At 40.2% G+C, this 12702-nt stretch overlaps 1 protein-coding gene across 1 annotated transcript in view; it reads left to right on the top strand.

Annotated features, from left to right (window-relative positions):
- The first annotated feature begins 1026 nt into the window (after positions 1-1026).
- Positions 1027-12702, top strand: part of LOC103823916 (myosin-1B-like) — a 31504-nt gene continuing 19828 nt past the window's right edge. The window contains exons 1-27 of the mRNA XM_050981584.1: positions 1027-1047; positions 1236-1283; positions 2780-3020; positions 3107-3250; positions 3342-3498; positions 3814-3841; positions 3936-4050; positions 4144-4236; positions 4999-5062; positions 5226-5324; positions 5427-5530; positions 5606-5744; positions 6379-6497; positions 6594-6743; positions 7445-7615; positions 8322-8631; positions 8739-8818; positions 9371-9458; positions 9552-9669; positions 9881-10004; positions 10093-10229; positions 10333-10588; positions 11559-11801; positions 11992-12168; positions 12254-12399; positions 12487-12577; positions 12666-12698. Coding sequence (XP_050837541.1) covers positions 2817-3020; positions 3107-3250; positions 3342-3498; positions 3814-3841; positions 3936-4050; positions 4144-4236; positions 4999-5062; positions 5226-5324; positions 5427-5530; positions 5606-5744; positions 6379-6497; positions 6594-6743; positions 7445-7615; positions 8322-8631; positions 8739-8818; positions 9371-9458; positions 9552-9669; positions 9881-10004; positions 10093-10229; positions 10333-10588; positions 11559-11801; positions 11992-12168; positions 12254-12399; positions 12487-12577; positions 12666-12698 — 3390 coding nt within the window. The 5' untranslated portion in view covers positions 1027-1047; positions 1236-1283; positions 2780-2816. The remainder of the gene's footprint in view (positions 1048-1235; positions 1284-2779; positions 3021-3106; positions 3251-3341; positions 3499-3813; positions 3842-3935; positions 4051-4143; positions 4237-4998; positions 5063-5225; positions 5325-5426; positions 5531-5605; positions 5745-6378; positions 6498-6593; positions 6744-7444; positions 7616-8321; positions 8632-8738; positions 8819-9370; positions 9459-9551; positions 9670-9880; positions 10005-10092; positions 10230-10332; positions 10589-11558; positions 11802-11991; positions 12169-12253; positions 12400-12486; positions 12578-12665; positions 12699-12702) is intronic.

Below are 12702 nucleotides of genomic sequence, written 5' to 3'. Positions count from 1 at the left end.
TTGACAGGTCAAACTTGGAAAAAAAGATGTAAGAGACAACTGAGGTCCCGTCCTGGATATGGGTACTTTCTGATTAATTAAAAAAAACACCATCAAGAAAAAAAGAAACATCTATTTTTAAGCTGCGCTGATCTACATAGCAAAAATCACAACACATCTTACAATACTCACCTTAGCACAAATTCATGCACGTGCTTATTATTCTTTCTTGGAGAATCTCCCATTTCTTTTGCAATTTCAAGTGTACAAATTGGTATATGTACAATATAATACACTATAATAGCACTATAATATTGTATAATATAATACAATATAATAGCACTAATATAGGTATGCTCCTTTTCGTGTATCAGAAGTGACCTCACATCTCTCTCTGAGACCTACCCCATTAGTTCAGCTATACCCTAGCCTCTTATTTATGTGATAAAATCTTTGTCCCTTATACTATGTTGCCCTGTCTATGACTTTTAGTCACCAGCACTATCACACTATCCCAGAGATTGTTCCTCTGCTTTCAGAATCTTACCAGCACATCCGCCAAATGCTTTTCATAATACTGACTTCCCCCTTAGTGGCTTGCCCAATGTATTCCTCTAAGGCATTTCTTACAAGATTCACACCATCACAAGGGAAAGATAAAAGCTGACATTCCCATTGTACAGCTGGGGTAGCTGCAGACATACCAAGCAATCCATCCCAGGTCGTGCAGTGAGTCGGTGGGAAAGCCAGCAATAAAAACCATAAGTCCTGAATCCAAGTTCTTTAAGTGCTTTGACTAGTCCAGATTCCCTCCTTAACACCCCTGTCACATTATTTATAGGAGATGTATTCATATAGCCTCTAAGACATCAAAATTTTCTAATTATATCTAGTCATGTCAAATGACAATTATGCCCTTAGTTCAGTTTGCCAGACAATGCTTAGCCAAAGAGGGTTTGCCAAAATATTTTTGACCGAAGAAAGAGGAGGCATCTGCAGCATCTGCAGGCGAGATCATATAAAATGTCCCTGCAACACGTCTGCCCTGGCTCCACAGAAAGCTCCAAGGTAAGGGATGGGGTCTGCAGGCTGCCAGGAAGGGGATGGCAGCCTCATGTGCTACTACATTCCTGCTGCCTCTGGTGCTCCTGTGCAGGAGGGGACTCCATTACAAATCTGTTTTCAAGACACCTGCATGTTTTCACTCTTGATTTTTGTGCAGCAGCAATTTGGGATCTGCAATTTCTGTTTTACAGCACTGATCAGCTGCCAGCCCAGAAGCCACACATCTGGTGTCACGAGAGGTAAGAAGCTGATTTACTAATTTATAGGGACTGAAACAGATCCTTTTGGGTGGGTGTGTGTATTGCTGAGTGAATGGTCACTGCTTCACTGTACATTCTTAAATCAACTGCAGTCACAGTATGAGGTGGTGGGGTGTTGAAGGTTGGTATGGTTTTCAAGTGTATTATTGAATCAGAGAACCATCCAGGTTATAGGGATCTCATAAGGTCACCTGGTCCACTCTTTAGGGAGCTGTGTTTGAAGTCTCTGACTACTCATAGCAGGCCAGAAAATCCCCATGGGGACATTCTTCACTTACTGCTTAACTCACCTAAAAGGGAGTGAGATGCACTGCCTAGCCATCACTGTTGTTGTTGTGTAACTGAACTAAGAATACAGTGGGAAAACTGCAAAATTCAGCATTTTGTCTCAGAATGTGTAATGTGTTATTTTGCCTGAAATTTGCCATGGAATCCCTAAAGCAGTAAGAGCTGTAATATAAGAAACCAAGCTCTGACTGTCACCTCTATAAAAGGCTATGCTGCCCTTTGTTCCCTGCTCTGCTTGTTCTCTACCTCACAAGAAATGGATGACGCACCCCCCTCCTCTGGTAGCCACTAGCCATTCCTCCAGAGACAAACAAAGAAATATCATGTTATATTTTCTCATTTTAGTACAAATAAGCACAAGATTAAATATTATGTAAATATAAGGTACCTAACGGTATAAAGAAAGAGATATTTAAATGTTTTCCTTAACTGCCCAGTGATTGTTTGCGTTTTTTTCCCTTGGGGCAGGGGAAATAAAAATATATTTCAGATAAATTAACTCAGGCTTTAAAATTTCTTCTTTTAAAATACTTCAGTAGAGCTTTAAATCTTTACATTTGTTTTTCTCTAAAATTCTACTAATTTTTAAAAAACAAAAGAAAGTACTAGAAAAGGAGCTATCTCAGTGTGGTTTGAAAAGCATTAATCTTCTTTTAACAGTCATGTTACAATTTATGCCTGGATTCAAGCAGTCAATAAAATGAGAGAAAATTGTTTTATTAATACAATTATAAAATAGTTCTAAATACTGAAACTGAGTCATTAAGAAGCTAGAGTTTTCAGTATGCAGTTCAGACAGAGGAGTATGAGCATTCTGATCTTTGTAAAAAACTGTCAATTGTGAGAAAAGAAAATTAGATTATTTCCAAACAATTTTAAGAGTGCTTAAGCAATTGAAAGAATTTTTGAGGTTCTTAATTCCATAGTACAGCGCCTAAATAGTTGAATTCTAAGCATCTATAGATTATTTAAATGTGATTTCAGTAAAGGCCAAATAATATCCCAAAATATAATTTTGACATTTCCCATAAATATTGAATTGCGCCAATGCAAAAATTCACAATTCCTTCCAAAAAGCTACCAGCAGTATTAAGATAGTTTCTTTTTTTCCCCACAATTTCTCCTTTCTTCTCCTAACAAATGCTTACTTTCTGGCAAATTTTAGCAACATATCTCCTCCTCCACAGTGTTCTCTGCAGACAAGCCCCTCCATAAAGTGCAGCCATGTCTTCGGACGCTGAGATGGCCATCTTTGGGGAGGCGGCTCCTTACCTCCGAAAGTCAGAGAAGGAGAGAATTGAGGCCCAGAACAAACCTTTTGATGCCAAGTCATCTGTCTTCGTGGTTCATGCAAAGGAATCCTTTGTGAAAGGGACAATCACGAGCAGGGAAACGGGCAAAGTCACTGTCAAGACTGAAGGGGGAGAGGTGAGTCAAAAACAAGAGTGAAGGAAAACATATGACCCCCCACTCTGGATTCTCAGCTGATGTGTGCATCCTTCTTCCTCTGACAGACTCTGACGGTGAAGGATGACCAAATCTTCTCCATGAACCCTCCCAAGTATGACAAAATCGAGGACATGGCCATGATGACCCACCTGCACGAACCCGCTGTGCTGTACAACCTCAAAGAGCGTTACGCAGCCTGGATGATCTACGTAAGTGGCAGCAGCAGCTTCCTCTGGGCAGCCTCAGGAGCTGCTGGGCCAGGCTCAGGGGAAGCCAAGGTGCTGTGTCCCTTCCTTGCAGACCTACTCGGGTCTCTTCTGCGTCACCGTCAACCCCTACAAGTGGCTGCCGGTGTACAACCCCGAGGTGGTGTTGGCCTACCGAGGCAAGAAGCGCCAGGAGGCCCCTCCACACATCTTCTCCATCTCTGACAACGCCTATCAGTTCATGCTGACTGGTGAGTGGCTCTGTCTGCCTCAGGGGCCTTGGGCCAATAAATTCTCTGAAGGGATTCTCTGTCTCACCAAAGTGAACAGACTTTTTCAAACCTTTCTTGGATCTGACACACGCATCTGTTGGAGTTTACTATCTTCATAGCACTGTTTCTACTGTTTGAAATGAAAGATATCTCTGTACTCAATGATGTGTTTTGGAGGTTTGCTTGATTAAGTAAAGCTGACATCAGGCAAAACATTAGACTTACCTGACTATGTTTCATTCTTTCTCTGTTGTTCACGGAGTTTTGAGCACTGTCTTTCTGCCTTGTTCACAGATAGGGAGAACCAGTCCATCCTGATCACGTAGGTACCCCCCATGCGGGTCCCTGGGGCTGCCCGGTGCCAGGGCACCTCCTGCCTGACCACGCACCCTCTGCTTCTCTCTTGGCTTTGGCAGCGGAGAATCCGGGGCCGGGAAGACTGTGAACACAAAGCGTGTCATCCAGTACTTTGCAACAATTGCAGCCAGTGGAGAGAAGAAGAAGGAAGAACAAACATCGGGCAAAATGCAGGTAATTTAGTAGATACATTTTGGGATCAATGCTTTCCTTTGTTCTTGACATGATTTTTGGAAAGGATAACTAACAATGATTATCACCCTGCAGGGAACGCTTGAGGATCAAATCATCAGCGCCAACCCACTGCTGGAGGCCTTTGGAAACGCCAAGACCGTGAGGAACGACAACTCCTCACGCTTTGTGAGTTGCTTAACAAAATATTTCCTGTAACATAGTAAACAGGAGTTTACATCAGTATTCTTTTCTGTTCAGCCATCATGTTTTCAAAAGTAAAACTCAATTTTCTTACCATGATTTTGCCACTTATCCTAAAGATCATTCTCCAGATTTCCCAACACAAAAAATTAATTCTGTTTTGTATTAAAATGCACTTAATACCATGTTATGTGGTGTTTCTCCTATAACATACTGTAATGTTAAAAAATAGCTCAATTTATTTTTACTTACATTTATAATAATTTTCTCAGATTCAGACAACTGCAGGAAAAAAGGGAATGAGGCTAGGAGAGATGAAAGAAAGAAAGAATTAGAAAGAAAGAAAGAAAGATATTTTCTAATTGAATAATATATTTGCTGCATTTCACATTCAATTAATCAGAAGTGAAGTTGTTTATTATATCACAATTCCGATCTAAGCATCTCAACTACTTAGATTGAATTTTTGTATCATTAACTCCTCTCTGCATGCAGGGATATAGTTAGAATAATTTGTTGAATGAATTTCACACATTCTTTCTCATTTGTACACTTAGCATTCTTAAAATATAGTTTTGTCACTGCTGATTATTTTCATGGTGAAAAATGAAAAAGATAACTTTATGTTAGTGGTGCAAATACAGAGATTTTTAGAAAACATCTCTAAGTAGAAAACTTGTGCCATCTTCTTTATTTCACATATACTTTCTATGTTGTAAATTTTAAAACACTTTTATTCCTTTAAAGGGCAAATTCATCAGAATCCATTTTGGTGCCACAGGAAAACTGGCTTCGGCAGATATTGAAACATGTAAGACACTTCACAGTAGTTCACAATCCATCCATTCACTGATCTATCCATACAACAGTTTCACCCCACCATCTATACTGCCTTCCCTGTTTTCTTCCCATCTTCTCTTTTTTTTTTTTTCTTTTGCTGTTTCTTCTTGTTTCTAACCAAATTTTCCCTCCAGATCTGCTGGAGAAGTCCAGAGTCACTTTCCAGCTCAAGGCAGAAAGGAGCTACCACATCTTTTATCAGATCATGTCCAACAAGAAGCCAGAGCTCATTGGTAGGAAGAATTACTAACTTGGAGGAAGATTGCTGAGTATCTGCTCAAACCATTACTTGCTTGACTAAACTAAGCCTACATGACCCATCTTCATATTTTCAGACATGCTCCTTATCACCACCAACCCATATGACTACCAATTTGTGAGTCAGGGCGAGATCACTGTTGCCAGCATTAATGACCAGGAGGAGCTGATGGCTACAGATGTAAGTAGCAATTCAGAGTATTGGAACTATTGGAATCTCCCAGACAAATGTTTTACTTTACTGTTCCTATTTCAGAGTGCCATTGACATCCTGGGCTTCAGTGCTGATGAGAAAACAGCCATCTACAAGCTGACAGGGGCTGTCATGCACTATGGGAACCTGAAGTTCAAGCAGAAACAACGAGAGGAGCAGGCAGAGCCTGATGGCACAGAAGGTATCAGCAAAATCTTTGGCTGACCTGTTAGAAGTGGCAATTTTAAATCAGTATTTGGAAGAGTAGAAATGTGTTAGGTGAGATGGTACATAGGTATGAAACTGCCATCCAAAATGCACTCTTTCTTCAATTACTGCTCATTATTTTCTGCACTACCAACTGCATATATGTCCAAAAATCCCTCCTGAGTTACCACTCTGAATCAGCATAAATTGCTCAGTGTGCTTAGACCTACTAAGAAAGAAAAGATTTTTTGAAAAATATTATTTCTACTTGATAGTCAAAGAAAATAGAGGCATTATATTCAGTTATAGAGGTTCTACTTCATAAATCACTTTTTAGAGAAAAATTATTCATGAATTCCAGGATAATTTTAAATAAATATATTATTTCTAGATGTTTCTGTGAAGATTTTTAAAAACACATATAGCCTTTAGAGGTACTGCTCTGTAAAACATTCAATTCAAAGATGATTTCAATTGAATAATTATGTCATGGGTCCTCTGAGAGCCAGTAAGCAAAATTTGATAACAAGAACATTAAAAACTGCAGCAGTTTTGGGATGGGTTCATCACTCAAAGTGCTGCATGTCTTGCTAGCCTTAATTTTTCTATCTCCTTTTTGTTGTACTTAGTTGCTGACAAGGCTGCCTACCTGATGGGTCTGAACTCAGCAGACCTGCTCAAGGCCCTCTGCTACCCCCGAGTCAAGGTGGGGAATGAATACGTGACCAAGGGCCAAACTGTGCAGCAGGTAACAACAACCACTTGGTGACTGGAAACCTTGGACTTGATTTACTCTCTCCCTTTGGCTACTATTTTCCTTCTGCTCCATTCTGCTTTGGTTTAGGTATACAACTCAGTGGGTGCCCTGGCCAAGGCTGTCTATGAGAAGATGTTCCTGTGGATGGTTGTTCGCATCAACGAACAGCTGGACACAAAGCAGCCCAGGCAGTACTTCATTGGTGTCCTGGACATTGCTGGCTTTGAGATCTTTGATGTAAGGATTTCAGGTTTGAGGGCTGCTCTTGAAGGGAAACATTGCAATATCAGAGGACTTGCAAGCAATATTCCTCTGAAGGTTTAACATGCTAGTCATTTGTGATTTTATGTAGACAAAAACCCAGTCATTTTCTTTTCCAGGAAAAAAAAAAATCCTCAAAAGCTCCATCAGTACAAGCACAGAGTCATGTTGTTTGTGCAGAAGCAGCAAATAGAATTTTATATGTTGTAATACAACAACTGTTTGAGCTTAATGTTAAGGAATGAACAACCCAAAATATTTTGGATAAATTTATAACAGAGCTTCTGGAGCAGAGCTAGGAGATGCATTGGCAAATATACAATGAGTTAAAGATGTTAAAAATGTTTAAAGAACCAAGAAATCAATAGATATTTGTTTAATAAGAGATATCAAGGGTTTTCAATTTGGAGACAAGAGCATGCTTGTTTGCTGAATAAAAACATGTCAAAGTATTTTAATAATTTTAGCAGATTCAGTAAAAAATCTGCTCTGGAAAAATCCCTCATTTTCATTGTGTAACTATGTCTATCTGGAGCTGCATATAGGTTTTGTTATGATGAGGTCCTGGTAATACAGTTATGTTTTAACTGGGGAGATTTATAAATGGTGGAGAACAACAATGAAGAACTGGGCATATTGATGAGGGTTTGTTGTTGTGGTTTCTTTCCACTGAGCAGTTCAACAGCCTGGAGCAGCTGTGCATCAACTTCACCAATGAGAAACTGCAACAGTTCTTCAACCACCACATGTTCGTGCTGGAGCAGGAGGAGTACAAGAAGGAGGGGATTGAATGGACATTCATTGACTTTGGCATGGACCTGGCTGCCTGCATTGAGCTCATTGAGAAAGTGAGTTTTTAATTCAAAATCTTATTGTTTTAAATTTCTAATGGTTGGATTCTTGTCTTCAGTTTTAATTGCAGAAATGCATCTTGACTTGTCCTATTGCTAATTATGCATTATAGATATTACAAAGTCCACTGAAAACTACAGAAGTAATTCTCACACATTCTCTGCATGGAAGGTATCTCATTTGCTTGGCTAAAGGACATTATCTTTGAAAACACAAGGCAGTTCCCAAAGTAAATTGAAAACATTTATTAGGGTTCTAGAATAAAGTTATCTGGAAATAGATAACTGGTTATCCATACAGTTATCTGTAATGGTTCTGTATGGTTCACAGCAAAGCAAGTACAGTGCCTGATCTCTGAGAGGAAGAAACAGAGATTTCTTGCAGCTCCTATTATAATTTAGGGCACTGATTGACAATTCAAAAACACAAGTAAATATGCCATGGACACATCTGTGTAGAGCATTTTAAAATATATTCTTTCTCCTCATGAACCTTAACATGGTCTTTGGAACAGAAAACATTCGGAATCACGATGCCAAAGTGTAAATCAAGCAGGTGAATCTTTTAAACTGACTTTTTAGAAATAAATTTTCTACAAAGTTTGTTTTTCAGCTTCCTGTCACTTACTAAATTCCCTTTGAGACCAAGCCATAATCATATATTCTACAGGCATTCTCTCTTGTTTATTGAACTATCTTCCAGCCCATGGGCATTTTCTCCATCCTGGAAGAGGAGTGCATGTTCCCCAAGGCAACTGACACCTCTTTCAAGAACAAGCTCTATGACCAGCACCTGGGAAAATCCAACAACTTCCAGAAGCCCAAGCCTGCCAAAGGCAAGGCTGAGGCTCACTTCTCCCTGGTGCACTATGCTGGCACAGTGGATTACAACATCACTGGGTGGCTGGAGAAGAACAAGGACCCTCTGAATGAAACTGTCATTGGGCTGTACCAGAAATCATCTGTAAAGACCCTGGCTTTACTTTTTGCTTCTTATGGTGGAGGAGAAGCAGGTTATTTTTCTAAACTTTCTTCTTCAACAACTGCCTTATGTAAAGATACAACAAAAAAGATTATATGCTTATATTAAAAAACTTTTTTTTTTTTTTTTTATTTTAAGAGGCTAGTGGTGGTGGTGGTGGCAAGAAGGGAGGCAAGAAGAAGGGTTCTTCTTTCCAGACTGTCTCAGCTCTTTTCCGGGTAAAGTATGCATTAATTTTCTATAAAGTGACGTAAACATAATTTCAAACTGAGCAAAATTCACTCAGGTTTGTATTATGGGATTGGTTTTATAAAGAAGCGATACTCAGTATGAAGTGCATTTCATTGTGATTTTCTGTTCAAATTTAGGATTCAGTCTTCATTTGGCTCTCTGAATTTCTTGTTAAAGTTCACTCCCATGTTTTGGGGAAAATATTTTTCAGAATCTGTCATGTAATATAAATATAAATATTTATCCCAAAAGGGCTTGAGTTAATATATTTATAGAGTAATGTTTTACTTCTTCCACAATAGGGTGAAGAATTTTAAACATTCCCAAAATAGGGCGAAGAATTTTAAACATTCTCATTCATTTTTCATTCATTTAATGAAAATACTTTTCAATAAAAAGTATATAGAATGTTTCATTAAATCTAGATGTTGAATTTAAAAGCTTCTTCTAAGATTTATTATATTAGTTCCTCAGCATCTACGTACAAAGTATGCAAAAGTAAATTTCCTTCATCTAAACTACTATGCATAATCCCACAGGAGAATCTCAACAAGCTGATGACCAACCTGCGGAGCACTCACCCCCACTTTGTGCGCTGCATCATCCCCAATGAGACTAAAACACCTGGTAAGAGCCCCAAGCTAAAAGATCCTTGCTCTGATACATCCATTCCCCTCTGCACTGCAATCTGTGCCACTCTTTTGTGCTCTGCATTGCCAGGTGCCATGGAGCACGAGCTGGTGCTGCACCAGCTGCGCTGTAACGGCGTGCTGGAAGGGATCAGGATCTGCAGGAAAGGGTTCCCCAGCAGAGTCCTCTATGCTGACTTCAAACAGAGGTGAGAGCTATGAAATAAAGAGAAAAGTCAGGAGTCCTCACCATCTCCTCTCCAGCACACAACTGAGTTTGCCAGGCTCTCTCTAAGTTTGGAGAGATGAAATTCCAACTTCCTCAGCCTGGTGTTGCTGCAAACACTGCTCTTGGTTTCAGTAAACAGAATGTTCTTATGACTGGTCATTGTCTTCCTGTTTTTTCCTCCAATTCCACAGATACAAGGTGCTTAATGCCAGTGCCATCCCTGAGGGACAGTTCATCGATAGCAAGAAGGCTTCTGAGAAGCTTCTTAGTTCAATCGATGTGGACCACACCCAGTACAAATTTGGACACACCAAGGTAAAAATCCCTCCCTCATTCACTGCCTGCCTGGGCTTTGCTCTCTCTCTACCTGACAGTGATGTGCTGCAACGTTCCCTCTCTCAAGGTGTTCTTCAAAGCTGGGCTGATAGGGATCCTTGAGGAGATGAGGGATGAGAAGCTGGCACAGCTCATCACCCGCACCCAGGCCAGGTGCAGAGGCTTCCTGGCGAGGGTGGAGTACCAGAGAATGGTGGAGCGCAGGTACACCTTCCTCTTCTTCAGTTAAAGAGTCATTTTGCTCATGGAAAAGTGTTGACACTTGTCAGACTGAGAATATTCATTATACATTTTAATTATTCCTCAGGGAATCCATCTTCTGTATTCAGTACAACATTCGTGCATTCATGAATGTCAAACACTGGCCATGGATGAAGCTGTTCTTCAAGATCAAGCCCTTGTTGAAGAGTGCAGAGTCTGAGAAGGAGATGGCCAACATGAAGGAAGAATTTGAGAAAACCAAGGAAGAGCTTGCGAAGGCTGAGGCAAAGCGGAAGGAGCTTGAAGAGAAAATGGCCTCTCTGATGAAGGAGAAAAATGACCTGCAGCTCCAAGTGCAGGCTGTAAGTAACTTTCTATACTTTTATAATTAAATAAGATCTAGCTCTTCTTTCCTAATACAGGACTCTCAAATTACATACTAAGCCTTCTAAGATACTTTAAGCCTAATATCATGTAAATGAAGGTAAAATTAAGGCCACATTCTTTCTCCACTCAATCTTACAATTGTGAGCTGTAATTTAAAAAGTATGAATTTTGAGTCTTCATACCTGCATGTGTCTGCTTGAGATCATAAAGCCATATGAGAGACATTATGTGAGACATAAAGCCTCATTGTAGTCACTGTAGTGTATCTAGTGGGGCAGAGACAGTAGCTTGACTGACCTACAACTCTCCTTAACTCAGTTGTCAAAATGAAGAGCTGATTACCATTTCTTATAGCAGATCTCACCTCACCTCAAGTACCTACTACACCCAGAAAACACAGATGCCCATTACGACTTACAACACAAGCATCATCTCCATATATCTGTCTCCAATTGCTTTTGGCCTCTCAGAACAATAAAAAAAGTTCTATCAAGACCCTTGAGTCGAAATGCCTGTTTCAGAGAATGATGAATCTCATTCTATTGTCCACTGACACCATTGGCTGAGTATAAAGCTACTAATGGGAGTTTCAAATATTTCCTTGGAGTAGAGTTATTTACATTTCTCAACACTTCCACATAAATTTGAATTTAGTACATAATAAGAAATAATCACTTTCTAAAGGAGAAAAGGAAAATATCAATTAAATAAAAAGAAATTTCTGATGTAACCAAAATAAATAGATTGAAATGAAATATGGCTAAACAGAGCTGTATTAATGATGCAAAAGGTCCAACAAGAAAACTAACTAAAAACTTTTTCTAGATTTGTTGTTTCCAATGCAATTGCACAGTTTGTTTTTTCCCCAAAAGTAATTATGAAAGTCTTGCCAATTCACATCAGTTGCCTCAGTACAAAATAACATTTCCTGTATTTTCCCACCAGGAAGCTGATGCTTTGGCTGATGCTGAGGAAAGGTGTGACCAGCTCATCAAAACCAAAATCCAGCTGGAAGCCAAAGTCAAGGAGGTGACTGAAAGGGCAGAGGATGAAGAAGAAATTAATGCTGAGCTGACAGCCAAGAAAAGGAAGCTGGAGGATGAATGTTCAGAGCTGAAGAAAGATATTGATGACCTTGAGCTAACACTGGCCAAGGTGGAGAAGGAAAAACATGCCACTGAAAACAAGGTACACACATTGGCAGTCACGTAAAGGGTCATGAAATTACAGACTCAGAGTAAAAAGCAACTTACCAAAAGCCATGCTGACTTTGGAAAATCTTGAGCTGTGCTTCTGTGAGCATCCAAAACATAAATGAAACATAAAACAAATTAACTTTTTTTTTCCCCCAAATTTTAAAACATGCTTATATTTGTAGGTGAAAAACCTCACTGAGGAGATGGCAGCTTTGGATGAGACCATTGTGAAGCTGACAAAGGAGAAGAAAGCCCTCCAAGAGGCCCATCAGCAGACCCTGGATGACCTGCAGGCAGAGGAAGACAAAGTCAATACTCTGACCAAAGCCAAGACCAAGCTGGAACAGCAAGTGGATGATGTAAGCACACAGACATAGAGCAGGAACAGGACAGGTATGGAGTCCAAGCTGGCTGTCAGAGCCCTGATGGTTTTGTTGTGTTTAGCTGGAAGGGTCCCTGGAGCAAGAGAAGAAACTGCGCATGGACCTGGAGAGAGCGAAGAGAAAACTGGAAGGAGACCTGAAGCTGGCCCAGGACAGCATCATGGATTTGGAGAATGATAAACAACAGCTGGATGAGAAACTGAAGAAGTAAGTGTGGCTCTGGGGCACCTGAGTGCTGGGCTGCAGCACTTGTCTTTTTTCTTGGAGCTCTAACACGGTTCCCTTGGCCCAAAGGAAAGACTTTGAAATCAGCCAGATCCAAAGCAAGATCGAGGATGAACAAGCCCTGGGCATGCAATTTCAGAAGAAGATCAAGGAGCTGCAGGCAAGTGTCTGTTCCTTCCCCTGCCTTGCTCAGGCTCAGCTCAGGCAGGAGGAGGGCACAGCTGTGAAGGGTCCCTGCTGTTCTGCAGGCCCGCATTGAGGAGCTGGAGGAGGAAATTGAGGCAG

This window comes from Serinus canaria, chromosome 18 (assembly GCF_022539315.1).
Source record: "Serinus canaria isolate serCan28SL12 chromosome 18, serCan2020, whole genome shotgun sequence".
Classification (NCBI taxonomy): Eukaryota; Metazoa; Chordata; class Aves; order Passeriformes; family Fringillidae; genus Serinus; species Serinus canaria.
The sequence above is the reverse complement of the archived record's forward strand: the minus strand, read 5'-3'. Positions and strand labels throughout refer to the sequence as shown.